The 22,118-nt window shown below is 38.6% G+C and overlaps 1 protein-coding gene across 1 annotated transcript; it reads left to right on the plus strand.

The window, feature by feature from the left end:
• Nucleotides 1-132: 132 nt before the first annotated feature.
• Nucleotides 133-21,885, plus strand: LOC107589130 (centromere protein F). Its single transcript, XM_016277483.1, has 17 exons — nt 133-156; nt 460-674; nt 1,647-1,750; nt 4,646-4,689; nt 4,786-5,050; nt 7,139-7,320; nt 7,407-7,532; nt 9,074-9,202; nt 11,457-11,579; nt 13,626-13,761; nt 14,179-16,568; nt 18,040-18,227; nt 18,441-18,585; nt 19,152-19,515; nt 20,038-20,520; nt 20,957-21,112; nt 21,205-21,885. Exons 1-16 carry the CDS (start codon nt 133-135, stop codon nt 21,085-21,087), a joined length of 5,049 nt encoding a protein of 1,682 aa, XP_016132969.1. The 3' UTR covers nt 21,088-21,112; nt 21,205-21,885.
• The last annotated feature ends 233 nt before the right edge of the window (nt 21,886-22,118 follow it).

Consider the following 22,118-nt stretch of genomic DNA (forward strand, 5'->3'; position numbering starts at 1 on the left):
AAATAGAACAAATAAACTTTCCTCAAAAGCCTAATGAATCATATTTGATACTCACATTTAAACATATATATTACTGAAACATTAAGAAATATTACTGAAAATATAAAATGTGTTCTTGTTTACTTTATAAAAATGAACATGAACCACGACCTGAAGGTGCATGTTTTTACAATTATACTAAAATGCCTTTTGCTTGCTAAAAACATATGAACTATCGATCAAACAACAGAAGGCATGTAGTAGATTGTGTGCAACAGATTTCTGAGCAGAGTTTTTATGATATTGATCATTTAGAGGCTTTAGCAATTCATGTATCAAATATGATACAGAAGGATTTTTATAGGGTTAACAGAGGCACTCTAGCAATGCAGAAAAGCTGCCTGCAAGGACACCAAATGGAAAGTTGGCTAAGAGTTCCAGCACAGCTGTCGCACAAACAGTGCGGGATGTGTTACGTAGCGTCTTCCTCTCTGTCAGTATGAGGAGGTGCGTGTGGAGCTGGCCATGGTTCAGAGGGAGCTTGGAGGAGTGCGTGAAGCAGTGCAGGTGGAGGTGCGGGCCAGAGAGCGTCTGTCTCACGACCTGCAGGTCAAAACCGGTCAGGTGCACTCGCTGGAAGGACAACTCGAATCTGCCAGAAAGCTGACACAAAACCTCACACAGGAGATCAAACGGTGAGACGCGCACACAAATCATCCTGTCTGTTTACATACCAAACTGAACCAAATAATATGACAATGATTAGCAGTTGAAATGTCATTTTATTCTTACCTTGCATCACTACTGTATATATTTGTCTGTATTCAAAAATGAAAGAATTTTTTAGCAGTTAAAGAGATAAAAAAAAATGGTCATTTACTCACCCTTATGTCCTTCCTAACCTGTATGAGTTTCCTGTGTTGAACACAAAAAATATTTTGAAGAATGCTGGTAATCAAACAGTTGATGGTCCCCATTGACTTCCATAGTATTTCCCCCCCCCCCCTATTATAGAAGACAATGGGGACCAGCAACTGTTTGGTTAATCAAAATTCTTCAAAATATCTTCTTTTGTGTTCAACTTAAGAAAGAAGCTTATAGGTTTAGAATGACATGAGGGTGAGTAAATGATGAGAGAATTTTCATTTTTGGGTGAACTATTCCTTTAAAACCTTAACTAAAACAAAAAGTTATTTCTTTAATTGCAATGAAGCTGAAATTAAAAAATTTGATGAAAACATAAAACATTACAAACTTAAAAAAAAAAAAGAAATATTAGAAATAATAAAAAATTTGAAATGTTGTCTAAACTAAATGAAATAAAATGTTTAATTTGAAGTACTAATAGTGAAATGAAAAAATGGGGGGAAAAAACAGAAAATCTAATAAAGATGGCAAAAGCACATCACAAAGTTGCTTAACCTAAAATTTGTTAAAATGGGAGCTAAAAATAAAAGCTAATTTAAAATATTAATAAATACGATAATGCTATACCCTGGTGTGGCACTCGTGATGGGTCAGGCCTAAGGTGCTGTAGTGATTTCTGTACTACTAGTTAGCACCAAACTGAATTTAAATTTGTTTTTGAGAAACCTTTTTGCCCCATTACTCTGTTGTCTATATTGTCCTATAACAAACACCATCTCTTTTTCTTTCTCTGCATGTAGGCTTGAGGCGGAGCTGGAAAAGCTGCAGAAGGGAAATGGCTCTGGGGAATCCATGTTGTTTTCCACACCTTGTTGGAACATGAGCGCTCCCTGGGACAACAACGGTAGCACCCCTCTAGTGTTAATTTCGTTAACGAAGACTATGATAAAAAATGTTCGTAAAAAACTTTTTTCCCATGACGAAGACTAGACGATAATAAGGTCACTAAACGATAACGAAGACTATATCCACATGCAGTTTCGTTAACGAAATAAGACGAGACTAAAATGTATTACCAAAAACCTCTTTTTCCCCGAATCAGAGCTTCGCTGTTACATTGATACATTTTCTGCCCGGTGTTTTACTTATTTTAAGCAATCTGGCAACCATGCGCACGCGCTCGCTCCTCATTGCAGAAGCGCCGCTGACGATAATCTGAAAAACAAACAAGCTGGAGTTTAGCAATCTAAATTAAAGCATCATTCAGCCGGTCTGTGTTCTGTCATGAGATCTCGACTCTATTGTTTGCGATTGTGATCGCTGAATAAATTCACTTACTCAACCGCTGTTGTTTTAATAGAGAAATAGTCTATTGCGATTTGGAATTACTAGGAATTTAACTTTTATAATATTTTTTGTTTGTTTTAGTTTTCATAATGTAGACAGAGATTGCATAAGTCTTTGGTATTAATTTATATAAGAAAAAGCCTATAATAAATTAGTACACAATGTAAAATACACCATGTATGAGTCCACATTCTATTGATTTGTGCTTACTGGTGAAAGTGCAATACTTGAAATGCAAAAGTAAATTTCTCAAATGACAACAATCATTACGATTATAATTTTGAGCAAAAATATTTTTTATCAGTTTAACCATTATACAGAATGATGAAAATGTGATTTCATTGACTAAAACCTGACTAAAATGCTCATACATTTCATTGACTTAAACTTGACTAAACAAAAACAGGACAAGGTTGTCTAAATATGATAACTAAAATGTACATTTGAGTAAAACTAAATTAAAAATGGCTGCCAAAATTAATACTGTACAGTCCATTAATAGATTGCATAAGTCTTTGGTATTAATTTATATAATAAAAAGCCTATAATAAATTAGTACACGATGTAAAATACACCATGTATGAGTCCACATTCTATTGATTTGTGCTTACTGGTGAAAGTGCAATACTTGAAATGCAAAAGTAAATTTCTCAAATGACAACAATCATTACGATTATAATTTTGAGCAAAAATATTTTTTATCAGTTTAACCATTATACAGAATGATGAAAATGTGCTTTCATTGACTAAAACCTGACTAAAATGCTCATACATTTCATTGACTTAAACTTGACTAAACAAAAACAGGACAAGGTTGTCTAAATATGATAACTAAAATGTACATTTGAGTAAAACTAAATTAAAAATGGCTGCCAAAATTAATACTGTACAGTCCATTAATAATAACCTTATTGCTAAAATGTCAAGTTTTCATTGACTAAAACGAGACTAAAATGTTGAGACTTTTAGTTGACTAAAACTTGACTAAAACTAAATAGGATAAGGTTGACTAAATATGATAAAAACTAACATGGACATTTTAGCACAGGACTAAGACTAAAATTAAAATAGCTGACAAAATGAACACTACACCCCTCACGCTCAGTGCATTTGTTTTTCACTTTTCTGCAAAATGTATCCCCTGATTAAAGCAGCACTATGTAACTTTTTCTGTGTTCAAAATTTGCAAAATGTATATAATGAGCGAGTACATAATGAATTCATCTTCCAAACCGCGTTTTTGTCTTATTCCGAATCACTACGGTACACTATAATAAGTACTTATATTTGGACTATTGTAGCCTGGTCGGGTCGTCACCGCTGCGGAGTAACACATACCTGGGTGAATCGCCATAGACCTAAACTTAGAGAAGTAGCTCCAGTTGGAATATTCTTCCGCGGGATGTGTGCAGTTCTGTTTATTAACCGCTAGAGTGCCAAAAGTTACATAGTACTGCTTTAAAGGGGTGCTATTATGCTTTTTCACTTTTTCAACTTTAGTTAGTCTGTAATGTTGCTGTTTGAGCATAAAAAAGATCTGCAAGTTACAAAGCTCAAAGTCCAATTCAAAAGGAGATATTTTGTTTAACAAAAATCACTTTTCAAAAACTACAACGAGCGACTCGTTTGGACTACAACGCATATTTTCCGGGAGTTGTGCTGTCACAAATACCAACGAATGAAACGAGACCTGTTTGAGCTGCACTAGAGAAGGCAACGAGTGTTATCACTGTGTCTGAGACATGCTAGCTTTCCTAAGACAGATGAACTTAGGGTAGTTACAATCATCCGGGTTTAAATCACGCTCAAATTGATTTGATTCTGACGCAATATTTACACTGAAGCTCGCAGGCGGCTATAGTAAGGGGCTTGACATTTCCTGACCAGGCGCCGAGTGCTGCCAATCACAACACACACTGGCCCAGCTAACCAATCACAACACACACTGGCCCAGCTAACCAATCACAACACACACTGGCCCAGCTAACCAATCACAACACACACTGGCCCAGCTAACCAATCACAACACACACTGGCCCAGCTAACCAATCACAACACACACTGGCCCAGCTAACCAATCACAGCACATTTCGTATTTCAGAAGGCGGGCCTTCATTTGATACAGGAACTATTCGAGCCGTTCATGCTAGACTGGGGAGAGAGGTGTTGTAATAATGTAAAATATGTGAAAAATAATGTGTTTTTCGAACAACCTTGTATGAGAGCCTGTTCTAGTACACCCCCAAAACAAAATCAAGACTTTGTAAAAGAGCATAATAGGACCCCTTTAAGTAGTGGAAGGAGCGTTTTATTTTTCTGAAGGTCCCTAAGGACTGATTGCGTGGTACACAATGTGTGATGGCATTGTTTCTCTCTGATTTTAACTTTGCTTTTGTGCATGTGGGATGCATCTAGAAAGATCTATTTGGCTTTGTTTTTTATCTAACTGCAGGTGGTTTCAGAGCAGAGAGTGAAAGCAAAACACAGCATGCCAGAGTAAGTCACGTATACATTTAAGAGCAACCTCTTAATAAGAAATGTTGTTTATGAATATACTTCCTGACTCATTTCGCTGTGTTCTGTCTGTTGTAGCAGCAGCTGCAGTTTGGAGACGTCCCCAAGCCCTCAGTGGGTGGGGCTTCCTCCCCGTTTCCACAGCAACCTCATAAATCCCCACCCCTTCGGCGCAACATCCGCCAATCAGAACCATCCAACCCCTCCTCTGTGTTTCCATGGGAACGTGAGGATTTGTGGTCCACTCCCAAAGGACGACCAGCTTCCTCGGTTTCATCCAGTGATGTCATAATCAAGAACAGTGACTCAGGGATGGAGGAAGCCTTGAGGAATGAGATAGATGGTGAGCTTCTCCACACACTATTGGGCTTTTAGAAGTTTCGCACTGAAAAGCTGAATTAAAAATCAGTTTTTCAGGCATCGCTGCGTAAAACAAAACAAGGAATCTTTTTGCAACCAGCCTGACAATGCTCTTCCTGGGTTGTTTGAGTCCAGGACATTTGCTTTTCTGCTCTGTAATAATCATAAATGACAGCAGTCCAAAGTCACTATTTACAATGTGTTGGCATGGCTGCCAATGAGATCAACCTGGTCAGTGGCATGAGAAGATTTGTGTAGTATTTGCATATTTAAGGAAGTAGGAGATTTTTACAGCAGTCGTAGCTTCAGACTGTGTTGGAAATAAATTGGTTGCATACCTACGTGTGCCATACGAATGTGTCTGTTTAAGGTTAAGGTAGTTTAAGGAAATAAAGTGTAGTTTTATTTATTTTGTGCAGCTCTGTTTGCCCATTAACCAAGGGAGAGTATCATGTTTATTCATTGAATGTCAGGTGGATTTACATAAGCATCCTGATTATTAGTGAGTGAAGTAGTCAGGTTTCCAATAATATCCTCCTAGTACAGGAGGCGCAAAAGTAACCCATCTACAGAATCTAATCCAAATAGATTTGTATGTTTTCTGTGACATTTAAAAGCAGGGATCTATAATATAATATTGCTAATAATTAATAAAAGCACATAAACTACTGTTCAAATGTTTGTGCCGGGGACAGTAAGATTTATTTGAAAGAGATCTCTTATGTTTACCAAGGATGCGTTATTTGACCAAAACGCAATAAAATGCATAATTTTATGAAATCTATTCAATGTAGAAAAAGGTTGTGCTGCTTAACATTTTGATTTTTTTCTTTGATGATTAGAAATGTAAAAAGAACAGCATTTATTACTGTTTACTGTTACTTTTGAATGAAATGCATCTTTGCTTAAAAAAATCCTTTCTTTATAAAAAAAAATGCCAGAGCCAAACTTTTAAATCGTAGTATATAATATATATTTCTACCTTTTTCACTCTAAATCTGTGTTATCAAGCATCAAAACATCATTACATACAGTGAATAAGATAGATATTTCTTTAGTACTTTTGCAAATTCAATTTAATCGAAAAGTTAAGTCAACATTCAGCGTTGTTGTTCTTATCTTCCAATATTTATGTAGATGGACTGATAAATGGCATAACTTAGCGTAAATGCTAATATTGTCTGATTTGTGTTATTGAGCTTTGTTGCAGTGTAAAATGAATAAAATGAGAGGAGGGAATTGTACACACTGACACATGCTGGTCTTATCTGTTGCCAGAATAGGACACATTTTTGAGGTGGTTTAGTGAGAGAGTGGGTGTGTCTATGTTGAGCAAGAGAGACCAGTATTACACTCTGTGTGTGTGTGTTTTGTGTGTGTGTGTGTGTGTGTGTGTGGTATGAATGTTCTCCATTGTTTTGTCTCTTTGTGTTGGTGAGTCATCAGTGAGGTCATCAGGGTTGGTCATCTCCACAGACGGCTCTCTACACTTCCCTTCCAATGGCCTCTGGATCCGGATTGTAAACTTTTTTGGAATGTAAATTCCTCAAGAGAGGCTGTAATAAACTGTCTCTGTGGCAGATGGTTCAGAAGGGTTTTAAAGGGGTTGTATTCAACACTTGAAACATTTCATTTCTTAAATATTCTAAGAAGGTTTTCACTGAAAATGGTTTACCTGACTATTTCATGCATCTCGGTGACCCTAAGATTTACACAGGCTGTTTTTGCTACAATGGTAGCAAAATGACCAAAAGAAAGTATGCTAAATTATATTTCAAATGAAGACAATTAAGCGAAACAATTTTTAAGGAATATTTTAACAAAAAAAAAACTTTTTTTAATATTTCAAATGAATTTTTTGTCATTGTAAGGAATGAGAATTTGAGGGAAAATAAATACTGAATTGTCCTTATAATTGAAAAATAAAATAATGATTATATTTTAATTAATTGTATTTATTTTATATATTACTGTTTTAATTCAAAATACATCAAACACTTATTTCAGAAGAGCCAAAAATATCAGTCAGAATGATAACATAAATAATTTAGTGACCGTCTGTCGCTTTCAGAGCTGCGTGTGCGTGTATCAGATCTACAGCGTGAGGCACAGCTGGAGTCTGAGCGCTTGAGGGACATGGAGTCTCGCCTGGCTCTGGCTAACAGAGAGATCAGCACCAAAGAACAGAGTCTGACACGCACGCAAGACCAGCTGACCCGTGCACAGACCCGCATCACACAAGAGACTGACCTGGTCATTTATTAATCATTTATTTTAGTTAAAAATCACTGTCTGTACTGTGTATTAAATGTTTATAAAATGTCGCTGTGTGTCTGTAGGCCCAAGCTTCTGAGCAGAAAGTGAAGCACCTTCAGGAGGAACTGAAGTGTCAAAGGCAGAATGCTGAAACTAGCCGCTGCAACGCAGAGCAGCGCAGGAAAGACATGGAAAGAGAACATCAGAGGGTGAGACGGAGAACATGGACACGCTTGTGATTCATTGTTTCCTGCACTGCCCTGCTGCTAAATACACAGCCTCATAGCTCTTTTATTTTTAGTTTCGAGTTGTAAGTTTCCTGTCTTGGAATTGATTTTGTTTCCTTAGTAATAGCTCTTTTCACAATGCATGTTATTTCAGTGCAGATGTACAGAAAATTGTGCCTTAAAGGGGTCATATGATGTTGTTAAGTCAAATGATGTTGAAAGAACATTATTTTGTGTATTTGGTGTAATGAAATGTTTATGCGTTTTAAGGTAAAAAAACCCACATTATTTTCCACATACTGTACATTATTGTTTCTCCTCTATGCCCCGCCTTTCTAAAATGCGTCGATTTTTACAAAGCTCATGGGTCTGAAAAGCGAGGTGTGCTGTGATTGGCCAGCTATCTAGTGCGTTGTGATTGGCCGAATACCTCAAGCATGTGACGGAAATGTTACGCCCCTCACATAATGTTGATGCCGTGTCCCTGGCCGGAGCGACGAGACCAAAACATTAAAACCCATTACAAACGAGGCATTTGTTGCATCCAGTGGGGACATAATTACGGATTATAATGACTTGTACTGTCTTTTTACGCGTTGCGTTGCATCGCGCCGCGTAAACATAAAACCCATGTCTGCATTTGTGATCGGAGAAATGACAAACAAGCACTACTCTACACCGCTTAAAACTTGCGATTGAATCATCAGTGGCAAATCCTTTACATATGAAAATTTACTTGCACTCTGTGAGTCAGAACAGCCGGCATTGTAGTCTACTGTCCCAGGATCAGGAAACAGTCCTTCATAAAATGCGCTGCACACATCTGAATATTTGGGTTGAACTGTTCTGGAACAGTTGTAAATACAACTTAACCACTGATATCTAGTCGTGTCCTCTTTTGGACGGCCAAACAAAGTAGTTTCACTTTCACAAGCGTCACACACGATGGGCTTGAGTGAGCGGAGGCCGGTGGGCTTGAGAATGGCGTGGCCGGCGGGCTTGCGGCAACCACATGTCATGACCCCGGGCTGGACTCCGCTTCGTCCACTGTGAAAGCCGGTCCGGCGATCCACAGGGCGAAGTTGATGTATTTCCTCAGCGACCAGCACGGATCAGCTCTAGGCATGACGAAGCGGATATCGTCCTCTTTTGGAAGACCAAACAAAGTAGTTTTGCTTTCACAATGTCACAGAGCGTCTCCACAGCATGGCGGCAACAGCGAGAATAAAAGTTACGCCTTCTTTCTTTGTGTGAACATTTGGGTGGCGTTATGCAAATCTTCCCACACAGTGACGTAGACATGTGGGAGCGTGTTAGAACGAGCCGTTTTAGGTAGGCGTGGTTGACTCTTAACTTTTAAAAAGAATATTTGAGACTTTAGTCTTTGCAACTTTACAGATCTTCTTTATGCACCAAGAGCTTGTAACGCTTGTAATTTTTGTAAAGGAAAAATTTAAATCGCATCATATGACCCCTTTAAAGTCCCACAGTGACTGGAGATGGTTATGATTTGTGTTGTGTAGGAGCTGTTGGAGCTGCAGAGAGAGAGACAGGCTCTGGAGAGACAAAATCAGCAGGAGAGCAACAGACTCAACCAGGAGATCCAGCAGGCCAGAACACTTCACAACACGCTGCAGGCTCAGCACGACAAGGTACCAGTGCTGAAGAGTAACTAGATATAGCGACCTTGCTGAATTGACTAGAATAGTGTAGGCGTTGCTCAGCCTTTATATAAATAGTTATTTAGAAGTTATGCTATTGCTATTGCTTTGTGTTTGTCCTGGTAATAAAAAATACAGCCAAAACAATCCCACTTTAAAAAGGGGGTCCCACACATATCTAGACGAGCCTTGATCTAGTAGGAAACCCTTACAAAACCAGAGCAAAGTCCTAACAACAATTCAGATCCACTTTTTAACAACTTAGTAGTGCTTTAGCAATCACTCCGTGAATACCCTTGTAACTGCTTAGCAACACACTAACAACCATTTAAAGGGATAGTTCATCTGAAAATGAAAATGACCTCATGATTTACTCGCCCTCAAGCCATCCTAGGTGTATATGACTTTCTTCTTTCAGCTTTATAATGGCAGTGAATGGGGGTCAAGATTTTGAAGTCCAAAAAAGTGCATCCATCCATCATAAAAAGTATTCCACACAGCTCCGGGGGGATAACCTTCTGAAGCAAAGCAATGCGCTTGTGTAAGAAAAATATCCACGTTTAAAACTTTATAAACCGTAATCTCAAGCTTCTGCTAAGTGTCGTTTTCACGTTCACTAGAGAGTGGCGTTTCAATGGATAAATTGAAAAGCATCTGTTTTATTGACATCTTTCCACAGGTTCAAACACTGATCTTTCAAGAAATCTTCTGATGTTCATATTTATTTCATGCTGTAGTCAGTAGTAAAGAAAAATATGAGTGTTTCTCTCCATAAGATCAATAAAAATGTTGTACTAGTTTAATAAAAATGTTAGTAAAAACTAGTGCGTATATCTTTTAACCCCCCTCAACCAAGCACCAATATTATTGTTTTCAGTATTGTTGTTACATCTCTTCCATTTTTTTTAGACTGTGAAATAATTTTCTAGATTAGAAAAATCAGATTTTGCGTGTACAGAACATAATGCTGTTTATGAAATTAACGTCCCATGCCATGTATGTATACCCTAGTGTACGCAGTATACTTTGGGCTCTAGAAACGACATAGCACTGCTCTGGTAACCAGTTAGAACACATAGAGCAATGTAATGATGAGTGTTTAGACGAGCACCACTTTTCTCTACTCGCTTCTCCTATTTCCTTAAATAGCTTTGGTTCAGTCGGCTAATTTTTGTTTGTAATTTGCAGAAACTAGATGTTTCCAGAATTCTAACCTCTACTCTATATTAAACTGTAGCTTCTGTCCTTTTCCTCTGTCTCTTTATTCTCTCTGGTTCTTTGTCTCATGGGAGCTCCAGTATGGGTGTCCTCTGGTCGATGCACTAATGTCACCCCTCTCTCTCTCTTTCTGTCATTCTCCCACTGCTCATGTTTTCTCACACAGTTCTATTCCTTATTTTTTCTCTTTCTGTTTTTCCTCCTCAGAGGACACTAGAGCGAAGGTCAGTGTTGTAATCTCAGTATGATGTACGTTTGAAACTCATAGCATGTTTTTTTCACAAATGTTTATATTCTCCAGAGATTTGAGTACAGGAAGAAGATATGGATATGACCCAGGAGTTTGGTGTGTGTGTGTGTGTGTATGTATGTTTGTATCAAAATATCACTCTCAACCCATACGGTTCCCTCATATTTCACTAAGACAAAAGTCTTTTTTGAGCCTTGTTTTGCTGATAAGATACTGTGTGTTAAAATAAGAGACACAAGTGATGCAAGCATGTCTGTAAATACAGAGATCAGTAATTGTGTTTCTATGCTGACGGGACACAAAAACTGATACCATGACCTGAATTGAGGTCATGGGATGTGCTGTTTTGAAATTCTGATAGTTACAGATTGTGTTACACTACTTATGGCCATACTTGGATGTTTTACATAATTACACATTCTCTCTATTTGTATAGAGAAATAAAAACAAAATGAGCATAAACAATTCAAATGTGTGCTTTGCATGAATGTCTAATTTACATGAATAGGCCTTTGGATTCAGTTCTGTAAATGTTGCATGGTTTGTACATCATCTGGTTAAACTGCAAGACACGTGAAAGGGACATTTTTGCATTTTACATTCCATAAATCTCATCATTTGTTTGAAATGGTTTCCATAACATTGGTTTATGTGGCATCCTGCATGAAAATGAGTGACGCGTACCTAGTCTGCCACAAACACGGTATGGTGAAGATCTGTGCTCTTTCTCTTGGCACACACTCTAATCCTTCTGCTGACTGTTTGTCTTTCTCTCAGGTGTGTTTGCAGAAGCAGAGTTTGGAGACCGATCTAGAGGATGTGAGAGGAAAATTGAAGAACACTGAGTCTGATCTGAAAGAGAGTCAGAAGAGAGAGACACAGACTGAGGCCAAACTCACGGTACAACAACATACATATCACACTGATCTGACAGAGTCAGTCAACACAAGTTTAGTTGTACTACTAATCAGAAATTTGAAGTCTGAGATTTTAAGAAAGTAGTACTTTTGAGCAAGGATGCATTAATTTGATTCCTCGTCACAGGAAAGACATTTGTAATGTTACAAAAGGTTTCTGTTTTTAAACAGATGCAGTTCTTTTGAACCTGTTCAGTAAATCCTGAAAAACCTATCACTGTTTCCAGAAAAATATTAATATTAAAAATATTAGAATGATTTCTGAAGGATCATGTGACACTGAAGATTGGAGTAATGATGCAGAAAATTCAGCTTTGCATCACAGGAATAAATTACATAAAAATAAATAAATATATTTATATACACAGTGGGGCAAAAAAGTATTTAGTCAGCCACCAATTGTGCAAGTTCTCCCACTTAAAAAGATGAGAGAGGCCTGTAATTTTCATCATAGGTATACCTCAACTATGAGAGACAAAATGAGAAAAAAAAATCCAGAAAATCACATTGTATGTAATAATATTTCACTATTACTTTTTAATACACATGTTTTTAATCATGTAAATGCAGCCCTGGGGTACATAAAATATTTAATTAAATCTTACTTTTTACTGTAAAATATAAAAATATTAAATTTCTTTATGAACCATTTCTCTTTCTGAGACGGTCAAAGGAGATATTTGGATTTGGTTAACTTTGGCTATTTTTCAGCAATTTTGTGTGCTTAGAAATTGTGATATTGTTTGTAAGTTAGATCTTAGAAATTGTGTGTTTGTGTGCTCATTTTTAAGGTCAAGTAAATAGATTAATTTATTAAGAATGATGAGAGATGCACTGACTTGACACCAATCTGACACGCTACTTAATCAATCTGTACCTCGCCATTTTTTCTTTCACATTCATCAAAATATAATCTTAAGTGTGTTAGGTTACCTCAACGAGTGACAAGAAATGCTGTTCAATAACAAGTCACCCGTCACAATGTCTGGTAGATAAGGCAGGGCTGTCTTCAGTTATGACAGGGTGGGATTTTTTTATTTATTTTTTCCTAATTCCTCACCCTGTCATAAAACAAATTGATCAGAGAGAGATCCTGTCAAAAAAAGAGACAAAAACTAAGACTAGACACAGCATTCACATAGATGTTTAGTCATTTTGACTACTAAATTAATAGTAATATACAGGTTTTGGTATTATTACAATACTTAAATAGCTTCTTTATTTCCTCTTTGGGAGTGTCCCCAAAAGTAAATTACAAAATTGAACATTGTTTTACTGATTAATATTTTTGTGGAAACATGATGATTTTTTTCAGTATTACTTGATGTACGTTCAAAAGAACAGCATTTATGTGACACACAAATCTTTATAATAATGTACACATTTTTACTGTTGCTTTTGATTAATGTGTCCTTGCTGAATAAAAGTACTAATTTCTTAAAAGAAATCTTACTGGCCCCAGGCGTTTGAACAGTAGTGCATAGCTAGATCAGAAAAACAAGCACATACTGATCAGAGAGACCCAGTCAAAGAGAGACACACACACACAGATGAATCTCCCAGTGCAACAGTGCCGTTACTGACTCAGCTGAATGCAGTCTCAGATATAGCACCATTATCTCCTTATGGCTTCTGTTTCACGCTGGGGCTTGGGTTTAAGCGCTTTATTTTTAGACCGTGTGCCCAATGAGAGTCATGTATTATAATCACCAAAAGCTTTTATGATGTTTAAAAGCAGTGTAATATTTTATGAAGAGCAGGATTGCAGTTGGATAACCTCTTTGTCCGCTTGAATGCTTTCATTTTGTGTATTTAGGTGTGTGTCTTTTTCCAGCATGCCTCACCCTAAACACTTTGAGAATTATGGTTGCTTTACTTTTCACTATTAAAATTCTGTTCGCTGTAACAACACAGTTGTATAATGTAGTTTTATGGCTGTTCAAATGTGATGGTGTCTTTAATCATTAATCTCATTTGACAAGCCTGTTGTTCTTTGTTCTATATGTGCACTTCTCATCTTCTCCTGTAGGAGGCGCTGAGGGATTGTGAGAGTCTCACTGTGTCTCTGGGGCAGATGAAGAAACAGGAGAAGGCTCTAAAAGAAGAAGTAAAGCGTTTGACTGAAGAGCTTGCTGAGGCCCTCAAGCTCATTAAAGAACTTCAGGGTGAGTCAGGAAGGAATCTGGTCCACACAGAGAACTGTTTGTGTGTTTTGGCCCCGCCCTGTTACACACATCCCTTGTGTTTGCCTCCCTCTTCTGACCAAACCTTGACAGTACACCTTCAAAAATCACTGTACATTACTAAAAGTCTGATGGGTTAGACAAGCCAATCAAAGCAATGGACCCCCAAACTTTATTATTTACATTATTTATGGTTTATAAGACCAGTGTCATAATATTGAACTATTACTCTGACTTGAAGAAACAAATGCCAGAGCTTTTAATAATATTAATACTAAATGATCATTTAAATGACATATAATGTATATAAAACTTTGCTTTTTTTGCCAAATAATTGCCAATATTTACCATATTATTTGCTCATTTTTTAGTAGTCTTGATTCTTCTTTTTCCCTGTAGCTCAACTGGCTGCTCCTCCTCCTCCAGCTGTGGGCGCTCCTCACTTCAGCTCTGCAGGAGACTGCTTCTCTCCCTCTGTTTCCCTTCATCATGACAGCTCTCCTCCATACAGCAACTCCTCTCAGAGAAAGAAAGCCCCTAAAACAGGTCGAACAAGAGAAGAGGAGAGAATGAAGTACCCCTCCGGCAGAGAGCCAGGAGAGGGCATCGACTCGGAGCACATTGGAAAATTTGAGTCTGAGGAATCACAGGAATTTAAAGGAAGAGGAATCCGAACACATCCAAGTGACTCTCTGAGACTGAGTGAGACTGATGTAGAGACCTCAGTGACGGAACAAGACACGGGTATTGAAGATGTGGACACCGACTCGTTCATGTCTGAGTCAGCCAGCGGCACAATGCCTAAAAGTGAATCGGCCATCTCTTGCAGCCTACAGATAGATGACTCATCAGGCAAAACAGAAAAACGTGACTCTGCACCTCTAAAAGATCTGAAGAAGGAGAACGCAGAACTTCATGATGAACTTAGAGATGTGAAATATGAGCTTCAGAAGCGACTTGAAGACCTCGAAACCCAGAGAAGAGCTGAAACCGAGGCTAGGACCAAACTGAAACAGTTGAGCCGGAAACACTCGACACAGACAGAGCAGCAACATGCCAAAGCTCTTGAACTCAAAGACAGCGTGACAAAACTGGAAGCCCAGCTGGAGCAAGAGAAGAAAGAGAGCACAAAACTGAGAGAAACTCTCGATGCGCTTGAAAGAGAAGCTGAGAAGAAGCTAGAAGAGATAGAGAGAGACCAGGAAGAAGGTACCCAGCTGAAGAACGTCTTGGCTGAAATGGAGCAAAAGGAGACTAGCATGGAGGACGAAATGACAAGAATGAAAAAGGACTTGCAAGACCTTCAGCTCAAGCTTGCACAGGAACGGGAGGAAAGAGAGAGAGAGAGAGAAGAGGAAAGGAAACGGATCAGAAAAGAGGAATCGGAAGGACTAAAGATTTCACAGCTTCAAGAAGAGCTGGACAGTCTTCGAAAATCTAGGAGTTTGGAAGAGAAGATATCAAAAGACAATCTTCCCCTCACATATTTACAACTAGAACACCATCCAAACACCAATAAGAATCCTGCTGTTATAGAAAACAAAGACTTGATTTATTCTCCAGACAATCAAGAGTCCATCTGTGATTCTGTGAACCTTCAGAACACAATGGTCTGCAAAGAAACCAGAACAATGGAGCTGATTATGGATCTTGGAGCACAAACTAAACCAACAGAGGACAAGGCCTCTGCTGCAGAGATAGGCAGGACTCAAGCATTGAGCAAAGATGCCTCAGATTTGGACAGCACTACCGTTTTAGTTTTAGAGCTGGAGCGCCTGAGGGCAGCGCGAGACCGAGAGTCAGATAAGGCGAAATTAGCTCAAGGAAAGCTGGAGGACCTACAGAAGCAAGTGACCACTCATACCAAGAACCTTACCCAAGCTTTTGAAAGCCAGAGCAAGCACATTGAGAACCTGCTGAAAGAGTTGCACGATAAAGACTGCGCCCTCGAGAAGCAGAGCAAAGAATTGCAAAAATGTCAAGAGAAAATCTGTCTTCTTGAAGAAGAAAAACACACTAGGGTGACCATTGCCCCCAATGAGGTCTCTATGCCTCCTGAACTGTCTTCAGAGATCTCAAGAGAACTAAGCTGTGATTCGGTCTTCAGCAATACAAGCATAAGTGACCATGAAATGTTTAGTGATGATACACAACCGGTTCTGAAGGAAAATGTCTCACGGCCTACTGTACAGCTTCCTGTTAGTCAAAACATTGACCAAACCAACACTAGTAAGATATCTGATAAGCTACAAGCGACTGAAGCTTCCAAGCCACATGAGTTATGTCTCACTTCAGATGTACATTGTGGAAATGCTCCAAATTCTAGTGCTGATTCAGAAGCACCCAGACTTTCTGAGGTAACTGATGAGAACACAAGTTCTCTATTGCAAAATGAACAGTTGGATGTACTTAACTTCCATAATCAAGTTCCAGAACCTTCCACAGGTGCTGTCAAAGAGCTAGAACGAGTAACAAAGGAATTACAGGATGCTCAGCTTGAGCTGAATGTGTCGAAGGCTCAGAATTCAGAGCTTGCTCTACAGGAAGATGTGATAAAGGAAGAGCTTCTGACTGTTAAACAAGAGAACGAAGAGTTGAAATTGAAACTGAAACACTTGGGTGAAGACACTTGTGCTAAAAAAGATGGTGCCTTACTTTTAGCGAGCACTGAAAATGAAGAATTGTCAAGCACAAAGGAAGGGTTAGAAAGTGGCTCTCCATTAGGACAGGAGGAGTTGATTGTTCTTCATGCTAACTCCAAAGCAGAGGTTCAGTCTCTTCAGGAGCAGGTAAGTTTTATTAAAATGGAAATGTTTTGTTGGCATGAATTGGAAATCTACCCTATCAGTTTTCTAAATGTATCTTAATGATGTTATTGTAAACATGCATGTTTCATTTTTTTACATTTTTGACCTCAATCTTGAAATGACAGGATTCTCTCTTATATGCCAAAACATCTCCAGTTATTTTGTTTAAACCCATACCTTTTTTTAATATTGATTGCAAGTTCACATTCAGATATACTTTCATCCAGTCAACAACCAATGGATAGAAGTTTTATTTTTCAATAATCCGTTTCACTCGGATGTACAAAACAATATGGTAGAAAAGTTCCTAACCAGGGTGCAATGTGAAAGTGATCAATCCCTTCCATGTTAATCTGTGATCTTGTCCTAATCGGCTACGAAAACAAGAAGACATTTCTTGTTTTTTTTGTGTGTTGTGCTGGGTAGAGGTCTACACGGGTCCAAAAATTTGAACCCGAAGAGACCCGTAAATGTGCTACACTGAACCGACCCGGACCCGTCTATTGTTTTGAAAGTTGGACCCGGGCCCGTGCAGAACCGAGAAATGTCAAACATGTACTACCCGGGAACCGACGCGGACCGTGTTTGCCCGTTTGGATTATAATAACGATTGCTCGTCCAGTGCCATGGCTGGTGACGTTAGCTTTACTTATTTGCTATCATCTCTGTGCTCTCTGAGCCGAGTCTGAGCAAAAATTTTAGATATAACAACAAGACTGTTAATTCATAATATTATTTTAAAAATAATCAATAATAACTCGCATCACTCATAAAGGTATCTATTATCACCGTGAGTGTGCATTAACTCTGCCCACCCTGCTTCTGATGACGTCGCTCGTGGGTTTTTATTTATTTTTTATTTTTTCCCACCTTATTTCAAATTACAGACTCATACATTTCTCATCCTAATTTTACAAGTTGAAAGTTACAAAACAACACACGCACAGCACTGACTGACTCGGGCATTACACACAATATTAAACAGACCCGGGACCCGAAGTAATGTATTGGGACCCGACCCGGACCCGGCTCCGGCTGACCATTTAAAATATAGCCCTGAAACAGTACGGATCCCGGATCGGGTCCCGGGTCCTCGGGTCTCGGGTCCTCCGTGTAGACCTCTAGTGCTGGGTATCTCCTCTCACAGTGAAATCTCATTATTCTAAAATCGCATGACTGTATATTAAACTAAAAGTATGTTCTGATTGGTTGTGATTTTGATACTTCAGTGAGCGCAGAAATATGACTTGAATAGCAGATGGAGTACTATTATCATATCACAGCATGTCATAGTCCAGTAATGCTCCACTACTGTTATTGCACATTTAAACAAACACTTAACCCTTAGTGTTAATCCCAAGATTATCTAATTGGGAAAACTCCTTTATTTGCATGCGCATGTACAGTACACTGTCATGTTCATTTTGTTATTCATATTCTCTGTGTCCTCCAGATCCAGGCATTACAAGAGCAAATCCAGCACCTCTCTGAGCAGAACAGGACACAAGCTGTAGAATTAGAACTCTGGAAGCTCTCAGAAGAAAGCGTGGGCAACAACTCACCCTCCGTTGTGCTAAAAGAGTTCGAGCTGTACCTCCCCTGCAGTCCCAGAAAGCTGCACACACAGTCCCAAATGCCAAGGTAACATCCTTTGACTGGCATTTGTTGAAGATAAATATGCGATAAGCAGCGTTTGTTCATAATAATTTTAAAGGCAGTGTGTGAGGTACTTAACGTGAATTATGGGTATGTTGGTCCTGAGATGAGGAAGGTAAACACAGGTTCATTGAATGAGCGATGTTTATGTAGGACCCTTAATGCAATACCCTTCAGTCTGTGCTCTGTCTGCTGTAGAATCAAGATGCACCAGTGCACTGTCAAAGATGTGACCAATCGATCCGGATTAGCCAACACAAATGACCAAACCAACTTGGGGGAGCATGTGTCACCTGAAACTCAAATGGCACACAATGTGAGAGAATCTCAAGGACCTGACAAGGTAAATAACATTTAATAATGCATGTCATTATTTGCAAATGGAAAGAAATTGAACTGTTGAAAGTGTGGAACTGTACTTTTAAAGGATATTTTTCCATGAATGAAAATTGCGATAGTTCACTTTCCATCATGTCACTACAAACCTGTATATTTTTATTTTTATTATGGATTGCCTTTTTTATACAATGAGTGTGATTGGGGAAAGTGACAAAAATGAATGTGGAGTTAATGCACTTTTGTTATTGTATAGAAAATGACTGCATGAACGTTCTGCTGATCTTTTGTGAATATAGACTGAATAAAGATATAGTCTAGGGCTGTATGATTAATCAAACTAAAACCATAAGAGCTCTCTGGGTTTTCAGACAAAAAATATATATGATTGATGGTTTAACATTTGCAAAATAAGAAATTAAGCCATAAATATTAGTATAACCCCCCCCCAACTTTGTGCAACCCTAATATAGTCATAAGCATTTTACATTTGGTAAATAACAGACCTTTCTTTTTGTCTTCAATAAAATGCCATTCAAATGATCACAGACCCATTCATTTAATTGTTTTCAGGATCTTATGACTGGAAATGTGAATGTAATGACCAAAGAACATACTCAACACAAATATGAAAGCAGCTCTGTTAACAACAAAAGTCCTCCTGTCTGTGTCTCAGATATAATGAGTAGTAACACTAAAGACAAGCCGTCACCTCCACAGACCAAACCAACAGATTACAGTAATTCAGATTCTCAGACAGTTGCCTCAGTATCTCCCGAGGATCAGACCAAAGCAGCAGGTGCTAGTACGAACAGCCAGGAAGATGCCTTAATCAGTGTTTCCATCTCAACCAAATATCAGCCCGAGGTAATCAACTCAAATCCAATCACAGAGTCATATGGAACTGCAGACTCCCAGAATTCTGGTGTGTTATGCCCTGGGCATAATGAGATATTAGTATAACCCCCCCCCAACTTTGTGCAACCCTAATATAGTCATAAGCATTTTACATTTGGTAAATAACAGACCTTTCTTTTTGTCTTCAATAAAATGCCATTCAAATGATCACAGACCTATTCATTTAATTGTTTTCAGGATCTTATGACTGGAAATGTGAATGTAATGACCAAAGAACATACTCAACACAAATATGAAAGCAGCTCTTTTAACAACAAAAGTCCTCCTGTCTGTGTCTCAGATATAATGAGTAGTAACACTAAAGACAAGCCGTCACCTCCACAGACCAAACCAACAGATTACAGTAATTCAGATTCTCAGACAGTTGCCTCAGTATCTCCCGAGGATCAGACCAAAGCAGCAGGTGCTAGTACGAACAGCCAGGAAGATGCCTTAATCAGTGTTTCCATCTCAACCAAATATCAGCCCGAGGTAATCAACTCAAATCCAATCACAGAGTCCTATGGAACTGCAGACTCCCAGAATTCTGGTGTGTTATGCCCTGGGCATAATGAGATTGAAAATATGGAAACTGTTGATTTGAATAAACACGGACATTGTCATGGAGAAACAACAGATAAACAGAACAAACATGCGGAAAAACCAATAAAGAATGAATCCGCTCCGTGTAAAATGGTAGAGGTCAGCAAGGTCAGAACAGAGGTGAAGAGTGTATCCACTCAGACAGAGGAGAGCCAAGATCTGATTTTGGGGGACAAACAGCCACCCGTCCACGCCTGCACCCAAGCAGATGGAGAACAGCTGGAGATGGTGAAAGATAAAGGCCATAAAGCGCCTGCAGACTCGCCGCCCCTCGCTCCGACCCCACAGTCTGTTACAAAGCAACTGCTCTTATTCAGCACGTTCCCCATGAATGACCCAGCTCACCTCGCTGAACGCATCCGGCAAAACCGCAGCCGCATGTCTGTCGCTTACGACGAGACCGTATATGAACCGTATGGCCTGCCAGAGGTTGTCATGAAAGGTTAGATACTATATTAAAAACCATACCTTCCTCAAAATAAAAACTTGCTAAATATTTATTCCCCTTCAGGCCATCCAAGATGAGTTTGTTTCATTATTGGAATAGGTTTGGAGAAATTTTGCATTAAATTTAGCTGGAAACACCAGTTTGAAGTTAAATATGCATTAATGTTGGATTTATTTCTTATAAACGCAGCTTTTTACTTCATGTGGATTATTGTGATTGTTTTTATCAGCTGTTTGGACTCTTATTCAGACGGCACCCATTCACTGCAGATGAGCCATTGCTGATCAAGTGATGTAATGTTAAATTTCTCCAAATCTGTTTAGATGAAGAAACAAACTGCATCTTGGATGGCCTGAGGGCGAGTTAATTTTTTGCTAATTTTCTTTTATGCGAGAACTATTCCTTGAATGGTCTTTTATATCTCCTGAAGGATTTGCTGACATTCCCAGCGGGCCAGCTTGTCCATACGTCCTGCGTAGGGGGCTTCTGGGAACTGATGCAATGCCCCTCCCACGCAGAGAAGCCACGCCCCAGGAGGAAGACGATGACATCGAGCCATAGTACTCATACACACCTGATACCTCCCGTAGGTATTTACTCTGAAATGCATCGTCATTTTCACTAGTTATTCTAATATGACTCACATTTCAGAGCAGCATCATCTGTGTATGTTCTCAGGTTTCCATGCTGAAGGAATTTCACTCTTTAATCATAATGTACGTCAACGGTGTCTTCTGCTCACCATAACGCTCGACAGGATCTGAGCGCTGCCTGTCATGTGATGTAGAAATTAAAGACATTGAAGTTTTTTTTTTTATTTTTTTCCCCTGATTGTTCTTGTCAGCTGAAAGACAGTGCCTTATTGTGCATGTTGATGTTGTATAGTTTTGAGTGTTGGAGCAGTTTATAAATTAGCTCCGAAAAACCAATGTTATATATTTTTGTTTGCGTAGAGGAGGCGTTAGCCCCTGTTTTATGAGACTTTAATTTTGTGAATAGTCTTATTTATTGACAGACACGTCTTGAAGACTTGCCTTTGTGCACTACTGTGAGAAAGAGTGTGTGTGTGTGTGTGTGTGGTATGACTCAGATCAACCTGAGCCTGTTTCCGATCCTTGTATGGCGATTCACTGTCAGGCTGTTTCGTTCTCTCTCTGTCATCTAACAGCTTTATAATGCACAGTGGAGTATTTATATCATTGTCCGCTTGTAATGAAGCATTTGAGAAGCTTGGATACATTTTTGATTAGATTAATCTATTTATCTGGTTCACTGTCATCTGTTTATTTCTGTACATTTGCTTGAATGTGTTTCTTCTAAATGTCAAATGGTTTCAGTTTGGAATGTTTACATTTATTAAACATAAATGTCCACGTGTTGTTGTTTTTTGTGCACTGTAGAAATCTGTACCAGCTAAATTTGGAGTTAATTACTTCATAACAATTTGAAGATATTTCATTTTAATTGGTCAATCACAGCATTCTGTTAAAGGGGTCATATGATGCTGCTAAAAAGAACATTATTTGGTGTAATGAAATGCGTTTATGCGGTTTAAAGTAAAAAATACACATTATTTTCCACATACTGTACAT

The sequence above is a fragment of the Sinocyclocheilus grahami genome, unplaced genomic scaffold (assembly GCF_001515645.1).
Source record: "Sinocyclocheilus grahami isolate Dianchi unplaced genomic scaffold, SAMN03320097.WGS_v1.1 scaffold112.1, whole genome shotgun sequence".
NCBI lineage: Eukaryota > Metazoa > Chordata > Actinopteri > Cypriniformes > Cyprinidae > Sinocyclocheilus > Sinocyclocheilus grahami.